The following is a 17,333-nucleotide window of genomic DNA, read 5'->3' as shown; positions in this document are numbered from 1 at the left end:
CTTCCAGATAAAGATTTTCCATTAAAAGATAAAAGATATAGATGAAATGTATTGCATAAACACACAACTATACTCAAGTTTATTTCGTCATTATTTAATAACGATTTTATATATTGTTTTGAATGTAATCTAAACTTTGGGCCCAGCATGTTTCAGCAAAAATGATTTCTAGCACTATGACAGTGAAAGCAATGACATCACATCCTCCTTCCCTCTATCAGTTCTAGCACGACCTGGCTCTACGAGACTTGACTTTACTCAGTTACTTACTACTACATAGCAACTCGTCAACATGGGCGGGGTTGTCATAGCACGGCTGAACAAAACTGCTGTGACGTTGTTTTATATGCAACACAAATGTTATATGTTATATTGACATTTTAGAAATTTCTTTGCTAAATGCCGGAGAATTTCTTCAGGCTTTTTAAGACTTTTTAACTGATGTGTCGGATTTCATGCTCGTGACCATTCAGTGGCTGGCAGTACTGTATCTGCCTCCTGTGAAAAATGTATATAAAAAAGTTTTAAAAGTTTGAGGACCACTGTTCTACACCATACCCAGGTCCCCCCCCCCCCCCCCCCCCCCCTCCATTTCTTTGGGGCCTCACGCATTTACCTGGTATGCTTGTCCTGACCTTCAATCTGAAACACATAAAGTTGAAAAGGGAGAAAAAAATAAGATCAGACCTAGTCATAATCAAATTTATTGGAATATTTGATGTCATCACAATTAACACACTTACGGTATCGTTAACTGTAAAGTAATTATTCTTTTTTTAACAGGGTTTCTATACATTAAGAAATAAATAACATACAGTGTTTGTGGTGCATTAATTAAGGTCACAAAACATAACTGCTCCAGTGCTTGAGGTTTGAATTTTAAAAATATATATATAGCTCCAAAAACACATGAAGAACTGTAGATTTGAAAAACAAAATGAGAGAGATCCAAACAGAGAGCTCTGTGGGACGCCAGTGAGTGAGCGTGCTTAACTGTTTCAACAAATGAATTTGATCCTTTCTGTTAGCATCTTGCTAACAATATAACAATATATGCTTTACATCTATGCACAGTAGCTACAGTCTTGGCTGAGGTTACTAATGTATGACAGTCAATCAACTCTGGTTATCACCGTTTAGTGAGTAGAAAGTGACACCCTTCTTCCCAGTTTATATACTCAGATTTGAACTGTTCTAACAATAAAGATGGTTTTACACATGCAAACTCACAATGCTTATTGCTTTAAATAAAAAATACATACAGCACTGTGCAAAGGTTTCAGGCACCACCAGCTCTGTTGTTTTTTTCTGTCTGTCAAAATCTGTGATCATTGGAATTTGGAATGAAGTGATGCGACTTAAAGCTGTCAATGAGTTTAACTCATGCAACATGTGTATGTAATGCTCAAGCATGTTTTTTACAGCATATAAATGAAATAGTAGGACAAACAAAGGATTTACCAGTAACATTAATTAAGGTTCCACTCCAGTATTAACAGAGCTGTGTTATTGTTTAAGTGTAAGGGTAGACCACACTAAATACTTGACACCTGTAGAGGATTTCCTTTTTCTTTTTTTTTTTAAACAAAAAACTGCATATATATTTTCTGGATGTGGTCCAGTAAAGTGAAATAGAAATAATTATCCTCTATTGTCGTTATAGCATTGCTAAAACAACAAATCTAATGGTGGCCTAAGACTTCTGCACAGTACTGTACCTACATATATATGTATATATACAGTGTGTATATATATAGACATTCTGCACATGATGTCAGTCGTACCTCCTTCTTTTACTGACAATCGCTCACACAAAAAAGATCACAAACACCCAAATACCTGAATCTTAGAAACACACACATGCAAATGTGAAACATTTGACCAGGGCTGCAACGATTCTTTTCACAATTGATTAATCTGTCGATAATTTCCTTTAGTAACTGTTTCGTGCATAAAATAATATTTTATGCATCAGAAAATGAAAGATTGTCAATGACTTCTGCGCTGACAAAGTTGTGTTCAACACATTGCTCTACTAGCATACTGGAAATGAGACATTTTTACTGTACAATTTTAGACAAATTTTAAATGACATGTCCCACATTCGCACTTTAATTGAAATAATTCTCTACTTTGAGATCCTTCTCAAATGTCAAAATGATTCAGTCTTAATGATTTCTTTCTGTCATATGAAGCAAAGAAACCAGAAAACAATCAGAGAACTCGTTTTAATTATAAATAAAAGTTAAAAATTTGTTTATGATTGATTTAGTAATCGAATAATCGTTGCAGCCCTGCATTTGATTAAAACTATGAATAAAAACAAAGCATACACATCTGACACAAATAACTTCAAGTGACGACTTTTCTTCCCAGTTCAAGGTCATATCAGTGAAACATCTGTTGAATGTTATCTAGCTATTGCAACATTTCTCCTTATCTTTGGCTTGTACGGAGACCAACACAATATTGATGATGAACCTGTCACGTGCTGACACGTGAGCGTGAAACAGTCGACCTACACAGGCACTTGTAACTACACCGAAATGATGTTTCCAACGCGTGGAAATGCTTTGTTTACGTACAGGTCAAGCTATCGCCAAGTATTTATAGGCAATGACAACCACACTATGCGAGTATTATTGTGTACTTCATCCTCGTAGAGACATAAATATATGAGTACCACAGAGTTACAGCAAAAAGACACCATGACTCGTGAATGTTCAGTGCCGTGTCAAGTGTTAATTAGCTTAATGATACAAGCTGGCTAATTTAGCTGCAGCGCTAAAAATGAGAAGTGTGAATCACATATAATCGTTTGGTCAGCAGCATGGCATGACACACGACATGTTCCCATGTTTTGTAAGTGCTACGGTTGATACGTTGGATTTAAAGTCATGAAGTTATAACCAGCATGTGATTAGTTTATCTTAGATTAGCTGTAAAGACCAGGAAGATTAGGTAGACACTACCATGTAAATTGGACACTGCAAAATGAACCCCAGCCACATCCAGTGAACTCCTAATGCACTGGATCTTATTTTAACTGGTGGAAAAACTTCAAGGTCTGTTTGTGTTTATATGAAAGCTAAGCTAATCAGCTGCTGGCTGTAGCTTCACATTTGAGATACAGACATGGAGTGAAGACAATCGTCTTGTCTAACTCTGAACAAGAAAATGTAACAACTATATTTCCCAAAATGACATTTTAAAATTAATAATTAAACAGCAGGGATTTTTGACAGAATGGAGCATAACTGTGAAACATACAGCAACATAATTTGTCTACCAAAATAATGTTAATTATAGAAAAGTGTATCAACTTAAATTTGGATATTTTCTACCATGACATGGTGAAGGACTTTCCACCTTATTCCACATATTTCTTCTTGGCTGGTCTTGTGTCATCAAATCACTTTGTTCTGTGGCCATGCTCCATAGAATTTCATAAATACAATTGTTCAAAGAAAAGAAATGCAAGTAAAACACTCAAATTATTCCCAATTAGGGGATGCCAGCTCCCTTCACCAATCACAGGACATTTCAAAGCTGGAAGATCACAAACCAACAGACATAAAGAACAAACTAGATATCGCTAAAATAACAAAAAAAAAACAAGGCACAAACTTCATACAAAAGAAAATTGCCTTTCTGACAGACACTCTAACCCTAGTTCTGTCTGTGGTTGATCAAAGGTCAGTAGTAAAGGCTCCTTTTTTGTTACAATAACCTGAGAAAGGGTCCCTTTGGCCAACTGCTTCCAGATAAGACTTCCATCCTCCTGATGCAGTTAGCGATTAAAGTTGTTTCCGATGCTAAAAGTAGCAGCCAAAGTCAGCAGCGAGTTAAAAAAACAAAACAAAAAACAAGATTTTCCCAGTACTCCCAAAGGTGTTTCTTGACCCTGTTAACTGCCAGTCTGGGTCTTGTAGAGAAAGGCAAAAAAAACACACACACAAACATGAAAAATAAAATCTTCCGGTATCCACAAAAAAAGGACAGTGAAGGAGAGCAGATGGATTCTTAAAAGTGTGCATAAAAGTGTATGATGACGGCAGCCTGTAGAAGTGTCTGTGTAGGCAGGAGGTAATGCACTGCTGCCAAACTACACATGGCTACGGAAGTGGTGGCCGGACTTGAGCGCCTGCCTGCTTCGGAGTGGGAGGAGCCACAACAGTTTCCAGCGGGTGCCACAGACTTCAGCTAACGCCCACTGCCAGGATTTCTTTGAGCCATATCTAAGAGGAAAATAAAAAAGGTTAGTAATTCGTGAAATAAAATGTTTTTAGAAGAGATTGATATGTTGGAAAATCTGCTTATTTGCTGAAAAAGTCAATACCACCTTCATAGTTGATGTTAAGTACAGAGGTAGCAAATGTATATGCTAGATTAGTTTAGCGTAAGCAGACTTACACTTCATTTGAGAAATTAGCCATTTTCTCGATGGTGGTCGTGTCCTGTGAAGGGGGGGGGGGGGGGGGATAAAGCAAAGGACAATGCAAAATCAGTGAATTGTTTAGCAGTGTCAGCAGTGTGACATGAAACACATGTTTAAAAGTCATTTGTGCCAATGTTGTTTTGATGTTTGTAAAATTAAAAACAATTAAAACAATGGAGGCCCTGCCAGGTCTGAGCAAGGTACCCAATCAGAATCCCAGCTTCTCTAGTGCCAGTCCCAAGCCCAGATAAAAGGAAGGGTTTAAATCTTAATTTAAATGATAAAAAAAGGATATGTTTAAAATACGAGTCAGGGTCTGACGGGGGAGTTCAAGTCACACGGGGGAGTTCAAGTCACATTTTTAGCTAATGTTTTCTTAAACATTGGCTGGGCCATGAAGAGGTTGCTTTTGGGCCACCGTTTGAATCGGCTGGCCATACGGTAAAAACAGTACATTACAGGTTGTAATTTGAGTTTGAGACCCCTGATCTAAACAAAGACTGGAGGTTCTGCTAGATGTTTTAGACATTACAAAGGAGAGTTTTGCCAATAAAATTATGTTTCTCATGTTACCAATCTTATTATAGATGGAATCCTTTATAACCTGCAGGTCAGCACAGTCATTGACAGGATGGTCAAACACACTCACACACACATGCACTGCCTAACCCCAGACTCTCTCTAGTTTCCTCTCTATTGATCACTGCATTACTGGTATCGATTGTTGTATTTTTGTGTACTATGTCACGCCATCTTGTCTGTAGGCTGCTGAGCTGCCACCTCACTCGCAAGGTGATCCAGAACATCATGATAATGGCTTATATTTCAGATCCTACACTTACACTATCATCATGACTTAATTCCAGTAGGAAATATTTTGCACAATACATCCTTTTGGTTATGACTCAGTACTCACAGAGAGAATGCCTGTCATCTGGGTGTAAAACAAGCTTGACATGCCACCAAACATGACAACACCCATTAGCGCTGAGACTCGCAGCAGAGCCAGTTCATGGTGTGTTGTAAACTTCTCCTGCAAGAGGAAAACAGAATGCTGACAGCTTATCTGACGAAGTGTTCAAAGTCAAATGTTAACAATGCCACCATAAAACAGTGCACACCTGTAACCTTAAATGTACCACACGTGACTGTATTCTGTGATCTGGTTAAACTGATTCAACTAATAATGCCAGCAGAACATACCTGGTCTAGTCCTGTCAGTGGCTGGAAGTAATAGTACTGGCAGAAGTCCAACACCAGTGTGAACAGACTTAGTACCTGAGTGTACAAACAGAGCTGCAGGAAGAGCCAGTGGTTGTCTTCACCCACACAGTTATTGATCCTGGAAATGAATGAGATTAAGCAAATTATCTTGAACCATGCATGTGTTTCCCCACCATTATAACAAACAAAAATTAAAAAAAAAGACAAAAAACACAACGTGGATTAATACTGGCGTTCACTTGAAAAAACAGTTGGGAAAGGGGCTGAGTATCTCTGAAACATTTGGAATTCTGCTATTTATTTTATTCCTACCAAGGACAGTGATGGTCCATCCTGCGTACACAGTGACCACAACGACTGCAGTGGTGGGACCTTTTAGGTCTCATTAAGTTGCACTTATTGCACAGCTCCCAGTGCTCCCGCTCTGTGACATAAAGATAACAAGTGGTACTTCATTAAACGGTAAGACTGGTAACAAAGGCAAACAATACCAATAACCCTTCAACATTTCTATTTTGTCGAAGCCATGTTCTCTTTACAGACTGACAGATGTATGGATAAACAGTAAAAACATGCACAGTGGAACAATAATTGATTAGAAATGTTAAAACAGGTGTTTCATTGTTTCTGCACCTGAGTGAGGTATGTGGGGGTCCACGGGAAGACGACCAGGATCTGCTGTGGAAGCTCTGAACAGGGCCATTAAGCAGAGTGCTGATGCTATGTAATAACCTGAAGAAACACATGTTTAATTCTTCTTCAACTGCGTGATCCATTTTATTGAGTGCAGTGTTATTGAATACAGCAAATGATTGGCTAAGATCCATGTGACTACAGGCCTGTATCTGCTGATCTATTAAAATAGAGGACAGATGGAAATGACATTACTATACTGCTGAATTCAATGTAAAATCATTCATAAATTATCCACCGTTTTCTTTTTTTAATTTATGTTCTTTTGTGAGTACTCCAACTGATGTGTATATAACTTTGAAACAGCCGTCCACTGTCCTGTGGGTAAATGAATGATTTTATTTTTTGAAAAAAAGTATCTATTACTTTTCAGCTTAACATGACATATCTTTAATTTCAAACACAATCTCTGAATTGTTTCTTTATTTGATCTATAAGCTTGCTTTGTTCTGAATTGTATATTATTTCCCCTAGTCGGGCCCTTTATTTGGACTCAAATTTTAATTTTGGACCCTGCTATAGTTAAATTTGACACCCCTGTCTTATGACTGTCAGTGGCCCCCGATGAAGTAAGTGAGACAAGGAACTGATACAAAAGGAAACTCACAAACAACCATGGCCCAGGGAATGTGTCCTTCGTTGTAGTGAGGAAGGAGAACCAGCTTAGGAATGAAGAATGAGTTGTAGAGCCAAATCCCAAACACCATACTGATGCACAGCCAACCCATGGGGTCCACCACAAAGTGAAGTCGAAGCTTCATGGCTGCGGGACTCTGGCACCTTCCGTGTAGCACAGCACAGTAACACTGGCGGTCTCCTGTTCTCCCCGACCTGCTTAATAGGGATGTAACGGTATTGTCAATACCATGGCATCGCAAGAACAAGTGTCTTTAGTGGGCTTTTGAAGACCTTTGACCTCTTTTTCTGACCAAACATTTGACCAAACTTTGCTCCAGTTGCTTTATGAGAATTTTAAACATGTTTAAAATTGTATTTATTTGACATATATTATTGGAGTTGCCACTTGCTTGATATTTGATAGATTCTAGGGATGCAACAATGAATCTACCAATTGGTATTTAATCAATGACTAAATTCATCGTCAACTATTTTGATAATCGATATAATCCGTTTGTGTTGTTTTTTTCTTTCTAAATCTTCTGGTTTCTTTGCACCATATAACAAAAAAATCATTAACACTTAAATAACTTTGGTTTGTGGACAAAATAAGACATCTGAGAACATCATCATGCAGAAATTTAGGAAACACTGATCAACATGTATCAATAGTTTCTACTGGCATTTTATGGACCAAACAACTAATCAATGAATTGAGAAAATAAAGGACAGATGAATCGATTCTGAAACTGAATGCGAGTTGCAGCCCTAATAGATTCCTGACTTCAAGCCTTTGATTGTTGATGCATAAATAATGTAAGTCTAGGGCTGGGCATTGATTAAATATTTTAATACAGTATTGATATTGATACCTGCACTTCTATACTGGTTCCTGAAAAGTAAATATTTTTTTAATAAAATCCATTTAAACACAAAATTTCATGACACATTATGGTAAAATTATTTCGTTTTAGCTGGCCAGATCATCTTATTACAGTCAAACATGTAGCCATTTTCTGTTGTCATTTTTATTGCATGTCACTTTAGATCTTCTCGACATACTTTCATTCAGAAAACAAGCCACACACAACACTTAGGGTTATGAAATTCGTCTCTGGTCCTAACTTCCCGCATGCTTTGAGACAACCAATCATGAGCACCGTTAGATCTTGGTCAAACACCATGCTGTTGATACAGAAATGTGTTATCGAATGGCAACACATTTACATTATTAGATGGCACAGAGGACGTTTAATGCCCAGTCAATACCACAAAAGAATTACCCAGCCCTTTCCTATGTAGGTCAAAACCTAATCATTTAATATGATTATTTTGTTTAATTAGTCAAAGACAAAAAAAAACACCTATCATCCACCATCCACCCTGCACCTACAATAAACAGAGCACTTCTGCTTCTCCTTCATCCCCACTGCCATCCGACTGTATAGCACTGTCAAATATAGCGTAATTTGCAATTAACCTGTTATTACTCATCCAGTCTCTGTTATACATCTGTGCAACATTCAGCATGTGCACTAATTCTGTCCCACTGCACAGTGTTTGCTTCCATAACACAAAGTGTACCTCATGTACAGTATGTAAATATTTGAAATACTTTCTCACTTCTCTTTTTTACTCCTCCTCCTGTTCTACCCTTTATAGTGTTGCTTCTTATATTTTAACTTAATTAATTTTTTTTATATCCTATTCTATGACTTTTTTGTATTTGTCACCTGACTACCTCAGACCCTTTTGTTGTGTGGGTTGTGTCAATAAAGTCAAATCTCATCTAAACCTTTGAAACTGCTCCCTAAATGTATTATTTATATGTATGTATTCATGTTTTATCAATGGTATCATCTTTTTAAGGCATTGAAAAAGTAACTCACACACAAAAAACAACCTGCTGACACTGGATGTTCCAGTTTTAAACTGACCTGACTTGTTTTTAGTACTTTATAAATGAATGACTATTGCCTGATCTGCAACATAGATTACTGAAGGATCTGATAGTTTTTTTACCTTTTTTGTCAGTGAGGAGGAAAACTGAAACCACAGTGTTTCTGTTCCGGTTCTATAAAGTCTATCATGTCATGGGTTTTTATCATGATTGTTGAATGGACATGAATTGCGTTAGTGTGGCTGTTTTTGTTTTGTTTATGTTACCATTAGTTTGCAGTTATTTCAATAATGTAATGTTATCCATCACAAAGCTGGGGGATTTTTCCTGAATCACTGGCACTAATAATAATTGAAACTGCCACGTGCTCGGGCGGCAACATTATGTATATTGCATTACTGGAGCTGTAACCCTAATACAGGCCTGATCACAGTGTAATAAAGCAGGTTTCTCTTTAGGTTAGACTCATCACCTCACACAGGTTATTACATGAACATTACATGCTTAAATAGTCCAGTCTGTATCAACACAAACAGCTTTCATATCACTGTGAGTGACCACAATAACCTCGATACTATACAGCCTCGCCTGCTCCATCATAGCACCGATGGGCTTGGTTCTGTAGCCTCCCTGTGCTGTTAGCTAACCTCAGCTGGCTAACCTAAACTGGTACATTTACACGATAATAATGAATCAAACCAAAACGTGTTAAGCGTCAGTCATGATTTCAAACTTGGCAATGAAAATGTACCTACTTTTTAAATCCCCTATTCAGCGCACGTATCAGTGTAGCTACTTCCTCATCCGAGCCACTGTGGGCTGGACAGGACCAGTTACCTGCTATGAAACAAACACACTTCCGGTTAATTTCTACTTTCAAAATAAAACACGTAATGGGACCGTGGTAAATGCAAATTCCCATCGAAAACAAAACAAGTCAGCTTCGAAAAAAGTGATTAACACATTTAATTCAGCAGTTTCTTATGCATTAGAAAATATTGAAAAAGTAAAAACACTGCTACTCAATTAACACTTTTTTTTTAATGTCAACATCACTGTTTTCCTGTTGTCCCCTGCCTGATCATTCACAAAAGCCTTTGTGGCAGTGGCGGTTCTAACTTGTATGGGCGAACTCTCCCTTCTGCAAACTAGCAATTGAAAACAAATCATACAAACCATTTCTATCCCACGCAAACAGACATGAGCTGATAATACTGGTCTTTGCTTTGATTATTTTCTTCAATTAATATTTCAATTAATTCAATGAAGCTGATCATCCCTGCAGCTGCCAGATTTTGGGTGCTTAGTGGCAGTGGACGAGACAGGATCGCGACCCTGCTTCTGCGAGTTTCATCATGCATTTTTAGGCACTCCATGAAAGGACTAGGCTTGGAGCCCTACCATACCTGCTTGTAGGTCTAGTCGTATTATTATTTATTATTGATCTTATTCTTCCATTTGAAAAAAGAAAAGAAAAAAACTGCAGTAATCTTGATGATAACAAATAGAAATCAAAGGGCAACCTCAAAGGACAAGGGTTGGGACCCTATCTTCCCTCTCTAATATCATGACCACTTACGGGGCTAGTTATTATTATTATTATTGTAGTTTTATTATTGTTATTATTAATAATAAACTATTTCACACATGGACCAGATAAACAGATAAGCAGATGCACAATTATAACATTGTAATACATCTTTGATGTTGTGCATTTGTAATTTGTTGTTTTTCTGTTCTTTTTACCTTTCTATCTATCTATTTCAATCTTTTAAGAATCTGAATGTCTTTTTTTAATCTGAAAAGGGCACTGTAGATGTCAGTTGTAGGTTCTACCCTTTCATCCATCTTCTACCACTAAATCTTTTTGTTGAGATAGCGCTGGTCCACACTCTGAAACAGTAGGTGGCGGTAATGTAATTGAACACAGCTTGCTATCTGCCAGTGGACGCAAAAGAAGAAAAAAGAGGACCAGAACTCACGTAATTCAACTTCCGCTAACATTAGCGGCCGGTGTTTGTTGACAGCAACGCCGCTTAGCCTTACATTACCACTGTAGTTTCGCCGTGTTGTCGGGGAAAATGGCGTTGTCTAACACATACAAACTCCGGTGCTCCATCCCTGGCCACGAAATGGACGTGAGGGGACTCGCGGCTGCTCTTTTCCCAGACGGCGCGTTCGTTTCTGTGTCGAGGGACCGAACCGGAAGAGTCTGGGTACCAAACTCAAGGTAACTAGCATTAGCATCCTACTGGCTAACCAATAGCTATTGTGTTTATTATTTATGCGAGTTCGTTTGTGAACACCGTGCTCAGGTGATGTGCTGTGATCGAAATGTGCCTAAATGAACAACAATTTGCAATGAATTCCATGTTGTCGCATGTAGCCATATAAGCTACTGATCGTAGTGCTAACGTGTGCTGAAATTAGCTTTGTCATTCATTCGGCCATAACTTATTAAAGTTCGAGTAAATTTCACCGGAATTAGATTGGCTCTCGTATTTTATTTTGATAACCTATTTACTAATCATGTACTGTTATCTAATGTTGGTTCAATTTAAAGTCAATGTTGACTTGAGATGTCTATGCTCTCTGTCTCATCTTTTTGACAGCCCAGACAAAGGCTTCACAGAGATGCACTGCATGTCCGGCCACTCGAATTTTGTATCCTGTGTATGCATTATTGCTCCAAATGAAACATATCCTCGAGGACTTATTGCCACTGGTGGGAATGACAATGATATCTGCATTTTCTCAATGGACAGTCCACAGCCCCTATTCACTCTTAAGGGCCACAAAAATACAGGTGTGTCTCTCTTATTCTCTCAAGCCGGGTCTATAGTGTTATTGTATACTATAGTTTGACACTTTTGACAATTGATGACTCTTAACTTATTGAATCATATAATGTTTATATTTAATGCTTCTCTCCATGTAACAACACACATACACTCAAACTTCTCCAGCTGCTCTTTCAGTTTCATTTTGATAATGAAGAGGTCTGATCCATTTATAGATCTCAATAAGGAGGGTTAGATTTTGAATTTTCTTTTACTGAGAGGACAACAGTAGCACATTAAACAGAGGTAGTCATTGCATCACTTTCAAGACCGCAACGGGGAGATGTTTGGTCAGGTTTTGTTGATAAGAAAACATCTATGTTGCGATGTCGACCACTAATCAGTCACATTGTGCAACAAGTATGACATGTCAATGATGCAAGAGAATTTTACAGGTGTTCACCACAAAAGAAAGTTTTAAGCAACATTTTTATTGTGTTGCTGAATGGAGTGAGCATGTTAGTTATAGTTATAATATTTGCTCTCTGCTCTCTCATTTTCGTCGAACATGTTAAGTTTGTCTAGTTTATGTTTTCTTACTTTTTTAACTTTTAATATTCTCAGTTTGCACCCTGTCCTCTGGGAAGTTTGGGACACTTTTGAGCGGCTCCTGGGACACCACAGCTAAAGTCTGGCTCAATGAAAAGTGTATGATGACCCTGCAGGTATGTCCAGCACCTGTAATGGTTCATCTTACTCAGATCTCCCCTCCCTCCTAACAGAGCTTCTTTGAATCTTACTGAAGCTGTCATTTGCAATTTTACTATGTAAGGTGATGGTGATAGAGAATATTTTCTGCCTTGTAAATTCTACAGGGCCACTCTGCTGCAGTTTGGGCTGTGGTCATATTACCTGAACAAGGCCTCATGCTTTCTGGATCAGCCGATAAAACCATCAAGCTTTGGAAAGCGGGTCGATGCGAGAAAACTTTCACAGGTGTTTAACAAATGACTTGTCTTTGCTTTTTATTTGGATCTGTATTGTTTAAATACGCAAAAGTAACCTCTCTTTGCATCAGTTAATTGTAAATGGTACGCCATCAAACATGTTTGGCCTCAGCCACTTACCAAGGAGATAATTTTCCAGGGATATATAATAGGCTCATCAGATTAATTTATTAAGAACACTGGTATTGTTCATAGGACTTCTTGTTGACAAGCCATGAATACCATCCTTTTTTTCATTTTAGGTCACGAGGATTGCGTAAGGGGACTAGCAGTGATCAGCAACACTGAGTTCTTCTCTTGCAGCAATGACGCCAGTATCAGAAGGTGGCACGTGAATGGCGAATGTTTGCAGGTCTATTATAGCCACACCAACTACATCTACAGCTTAGCTGTCTTTCCCAACTGCGAAGGTTTGTTAATTTATGTTAATAGAAAAAGTCCTTTAATGTGTGTGTACTTGGTCCTTGTTTGCTTGTTGAACAAGTTTCTGGCTCACACTCACTACATCTACATGCATAGTTTAATCGAGCTAAGGCAGTAGTCTGACTGAGTCAGGCAATCGGACAACCTTCCGAGTCATGTTGAGGATAAAATCGATTTATTAGCCTTGTACATCTGACTCTGCCTCCGTAAGTGGCGCTGTATCTCTCTATAAGCTAGTGCGTTTCCTGTTGACCTTTACATCACAGAAAAGTGAACAGCGAGATTTATGGTGAGGTGAATCGTGCTGTGGTTCTTGTCGCTCTGTCAGTCCAAAGCTTCGCTCTAGCCGAAGTCATCGTGTTGTTTGTTCTTTTCCGGTAATGGTTCTGCAGATTATGTCGTTTATACGACTCTACTTTCGGGTCAAATACTAGGGAGGAAATTTTGTTGCATGCACATAACGCCAAGTCCGATTCCATAAGACTATGTAATAAGTAGTAATAAGATTGTGAGAATTATTTTCTTAGTCTGATTAAAATTGGACTTTTAACTTTTAACTTTTGACTGATTCTCCCCCCTTGAAAAGATTTTGTAAGTACAGGAGAGGACAGGACTTTGAGGATATGGAGGAAGGGAGAATGTACTCAGACCATCCGTCTGCCTGCCCAGTCTGTCTGGTGCTGCTGTATTCTTCCTAATGGAGACATAGCTGTGGGAGCCAGGTAACAGGACTGCATTTTGCACATTTTGTCAATAATAATTCCCTTGCTCACATCTATTTTCCTTTTTGTCGCAGCTTAAATATTTAAACACCCTTTACTGCTACTTTTTATTATGGCTTACATTTCTGACATCATATCAACATGATTTACAGTAGCATATAAACTAGTTTTGCAGCTTACCTACATGCTTCCCCTCTACCAACAGTGATGGAATTATCCGTGTTTTTACGGAAACTGAGGACCGCATTGCCAGTGCAGAAGACCTGCAGGCTTTTGAAGACGAGCTCTCCAAAACCACCATTGACCCCAAGACAGGCGACCTTGGCGATATCAAAATGGAAGATCTTCCTGGAAGAGAACACCTTAATGAGCCTGGTAAGCAAACAGACAAGTCTAAAACCACTAATGTTTCCAGCTCACACATCTTTGTGTTTTCTAGTTAAAAGAAATTAGCTTTTCTGCATTACATTGTTTTTTAATTGTTTTATTTACTTCCTCCAGGAAATCGTGACGGACAGACACGACTGATTAAAGATGAAGAGAAGGTGGAGGCATATCAGTGGAGCGTCAGCGATGGTCGCTGGGTAAAAATCGGAGATGTAGTTGGAGGCTCCAATCAACAGACTTCCAAGAGTGTGATGTATGAAGGAAAGGTAAGGTCAAGCTGAATGATAAGGTATGAAAACTTTACTTGACTTCACAAAAAAGAGCAATCATCAATTACTCCTGACCCCCCCCAGGAATATGACTACGTCTTCACCATTGACGTAAATGAGGGAGGGCCGTCCATGAAGCTGCCTTACAATGTCTCGGATGATCCCTGGCTGACGGCGCACAACTTCTTGCAGAAGAATGACCTGAGCCCCATGTTCCTTGACCAGGTTGCCAATTTTATCATAGAGAACACTAAAGGTCATGTGATAGGACCAGCCCAGCCTGCTGGCGGTGATCCATTCACTGGTGAGGATACTGGTGTTTTTCTACTTCTGTCATGTACTTTAAAGGTTATTAGACAAAATAATCATAAATGTTTTCTATCTCATTGTTTGACAGGAGGAGCTCGGTATATTCCCGGGGCGTCTGATAATGGGCCAGGCTTTGGAGCGGATCCCTTCACAGGTACTAAAAGGCTTTCAACAATCTAAACATCAGTGTAGATGTTTTTTTCATGCATTTGTGTGTGTGTGTGTGTGTGTGTGAATTTGTTTTTCTCCACAGGCTCTGGTCGCTACATCCCAGGGTCTGGGGTGAACCCAAGTGCTCCTGTGGGTCCAGCAGATCCCTTCACAGGTGAGTAACTTACTGAAGCAGCTGGTGGATTTTGAACAGGTCTGTCAAAACAAGACAAACTAAACACTCTCTTGAACAAATATGACAAGAGATTGAATTGTGGCATTTCCCTAATTCTCTGAAAACAGGCTCATGCCCATTTCATTACCTCAGTGTGTAAACAGCACTTTTAAAGGCTGAATGTTAGACAAGATCATATTTCTCTCTCTCTGGCAGGTGGAGGCGCATACTCCTCTGCAGCCCTCAGACAAATCACAACTAACATCTATTTCCCCAAGACTGATCCTGTGACTTTTGAGCAAGCCAGTATCACACAGATCATTGGTAAGCATTTTAAATGACGATGATGTTTTGCAGGTCCTGCTATTAATTTCCGATATCTGATGTCTCCAAGCTAGACTCATTGAAAAAAATTATAAGACTTTTGAAAATGTGCTGTGATCAAGAAACTTAACTTAAACTTAATGTCGTAACTTAAATGTCTGTATAGATTAATATGTTACTATAAAACATCAACATCACAATTTAAAGATGTTTTGTGGCACCTGAGATCAGAACATTAACAAGACAATTAGTTCATTAATTGGTTTGTAGATTTGGTATAACATTTCTTGTAAAATGGTTGTTGACTGTCATGTTCTCTTTGTAGGTACAGCAAAAACTTTCATACAGCACCTTTAAACTCTGAACGAGTTGCATTATTTAGGTTTTAAAAAGTTAACAACATACCTGCACTTTTTTCATAAGAACATTGTTAACATTGTTTAAAAGTTCCCTCACTGTGTCAGAATCAGTAATTTGTTCTTTCATTACCAGCCAAGCTGAAGGAGTTGAATGACAGTGCCCCTCAGGGGCACAAGCTATCTGATGAGATTTTGGAAAGTCTCGAAAGGCTGCTGGTGTCCGTCTGTGGGCCGAACTCCTCGGAACCTCTTCCAAACATCCAGCAAATCAATCTACTGTGGAAAGCTTCTCACTGGCCTGAAGGTACATCAACAGCTTCCTGACCAAAATTATGATGATTTTGTTTTATTTTTCTCTCTTTAATTCCATTTGTCATAGTTTATTGGTTTTAGTTTTAAAGTCATTCCAGAAAAAAACACAAGCCAACTACTCAGGTACTTCACTGTTAATTAATTAAACTACCCCTTCATTTTTCTGGAATGTAGACATCGTATTTCCGGTCCTGGACATCATGAGGCTGGCAGTACGTCACCCGCAGATTAATGAGAGCCTCTGTGGAGAGGCAGAGGGAGTCCAGCTGTGCAACCATCTGCTGAGCCTGATGAAGCCTGAGGGGCGCCCTGCCAACCAGATGTTGGCACTGCGGACTCTGTGTAACTGCTTCACTGGCAGGCACGGCCGAGCCCTCCTCCTGGCCCAGCGTGAAGCGGTGCTGTCGCATGCTGCTGACCTGGCCTCCGTCAGCAATAAGAACATCCATGTTGCTCTGGCCACTCTGGTGCTTAACTATGCTGGCTGCCTGCACAGCCAACCCGATCTCGAGGCCAAGGCCCAGTGTCTCTCCGTGGCCAGCAGAGCTCTGGAGACGGTGCAAGACAAGGAGGCTGTGTTTAGGCTGCTGGTGGCCTTGGGAACCACTGTGGCTTCAGACCAAACGGCCCAGGACCTGGCTCGCTCTTTGGGGGTCAATTCTCAGATTTCAAAGTACTCATCGGTGTCTGATCCATCTAAAGTGGCTGAGTGTTGCCAACTGGTTTTAAAAGAACTACAATGATGTGAATGATTAGACATGAGAGCACTCCTTTCTTACTATTACTCTGTTCTGCTTATCAGTTGTGGTGGAGACTTAAATAATTGTACCTTCTACAATAAAAAAGGACAAACAAAATCACTGCATATGCCGAGTCTGTTTTTGTTATCACTCCTATCTGAGGAAATGTGGACATTTTGTTGTTTATAGGGCTGGGCAAAAAGTCAATAACAGTTTAGCTTTAATATTAATATAAGTTATATCGCAATATAATTTGTATAAACCCTAACCCTTGTATAAATTGAAATAAAAACAGGTTCAATTTAATATTCTGATAATCATTTCTGGCAGGCTGTACACTGCACAAATACTGGTGGAACACTTGTAATTACTTTGAATTACTTTCACTGTTTTCTTTTTTTACCAAACTACAATTTAGGTTTTTTGCAAAAATCAGTGTTTAATCATCTGACATTTATCATGATAATGATCATCAAATTATTAGAAAATGTATATTGTTAACT

The 17,333-nt window shown here is 38.9% G+C and overlaps 2 protein-coding genes across 3 annotated transcripts; one reads left to right on the top strand and one right to left on the bottom strand.

Moving 5' to 3' along the window:
• Positions 1-688: 688 nt before the first annotated feature.
• On the bottom strand, positions 689-9,736 carry zdhhc21 (zinc finger DHHC-type palmitoyltransferase 21). Of its 2 annotated transcripts, none has more exons than XM_058624091.1 (8): positions 9,629-9,736; positions 6,963-7,189; positions 6,296-6,394; positions 5,975-6,086; positions 5,642-5,780; positions 5,355-5,471; positions 4,414-4,457; positions 689-4,238 (listed from the first exon to the last, which is right to left on the bottom strand). In XM_058624091.1, exons 2-8 carry the CDS (start codon positions 7,114-7,116, stop codon positions 4,106-4,108), a joined length of 798 nt encoding a protein of 265 aa, XP_058480074.1. In that variant the 5' UTR covers positions 7,117-7,189; positions 9,629-9,736; the 3' UTR covers positions 689-4,105. The 2 variants fall into 2 exon arrangements, with proteins under 2 accessions (XP_058480074.1, XP_058480075.1); XM_058624092.1 differs by having other exon boundaries at positions 6,963-7,186; positions 9,629-9,709.
• A 1,122-nt stretch (positions 9,737-10,858) lies between these two features.
• On the top strand, positions 10,859-16,950 carry plaa (phospholipase A2-activating protein). Its single transcript, XM_058624077.1, has 14 exons — positions 10,859-11,103; positions 11,486-11,679; positions 12,278-12,378; positions 12,529-12,649; positions 12,903-13,070; positions 13,670-13,805; positions 14,011-14,180; positions 14,307-14,458; positions 14,546-14,765; positions 14,859-14,924; positions 15,024-15,095; positions 15,312-15,419; positions 15,912-16,082; positions 16,265-16,950. The coding sequence occupies exons 1-14, from the start codon at positions 10,955-10,957 to the stop codon at positions 16,831-16,833; spliced, it is 2,397 nt and encodes a 798-aa protein (XP_058480060.1). The 5' UTR covers positions 10,859-10,954; the 3' UTR covers positions 16,834-16,950.
• The last annotated feature ends 383 nt before the right edge of the window (positions 16,951-17,333 follow it).

Source organism: Solea solea, chromosome 3, assembly GCF_958295425.1.
Source record: "Solea solea chromosome 3, fSolSol10.1, whole genome shotgun sequence".
NCBI lineage: Eukaryota > Metazoa > Chordata > Actinopteri > Pleuronectiformes > Soleidae > Solea > Solea solea.
Note: the sequence above shows the minus strand (reverse complement) of the source record. Positions and strands in the feature narration are given on the sequence as shown.

Coding starts and splice junctions, on each gene's coding strand:
- zdhhc21 (XM_058624091.1), bottom strand. CDS start 7,116: ATGAAGCTTCGACTTCACTTTGTGGTGGACCCCATGGGTTGGCTGTGC. Junction 6,087..6,295: donor CCCCCACATACCTCACTCAG/GTGCAGAAACAA, acceptor TTTATGTCACAG/AGCGGGAGCACTGGGAGCTG. Junction 5,781..5,974: donor ATGGACCATCACTGTCCTTG/GTAGGAATAAAA, acceptor ATTCATTTCCAG/GATCAATAACTGTGTGGGTG.
- plaa (XM_058624077.1), top strand. CDS start 10,955: ATGGCGTTGTCTAACACATACAAACTCCGGTGCTCCATCCCTGGCCAC. Junction 12,379..12,528: donor AGTGTATGATGACCCTGCAG/GTATGTCCAGCA, acceptor TAAATTCTACAG/GGCCACTCTGCTGCAGTTTG. Junction 15,096..15,311: donor TCCAGCAGATCCCTTCACAG/GTGAGTAACTTA, acceptor TCTCTCTGGCAG/GTGGAGGCGCATACTCCTCT.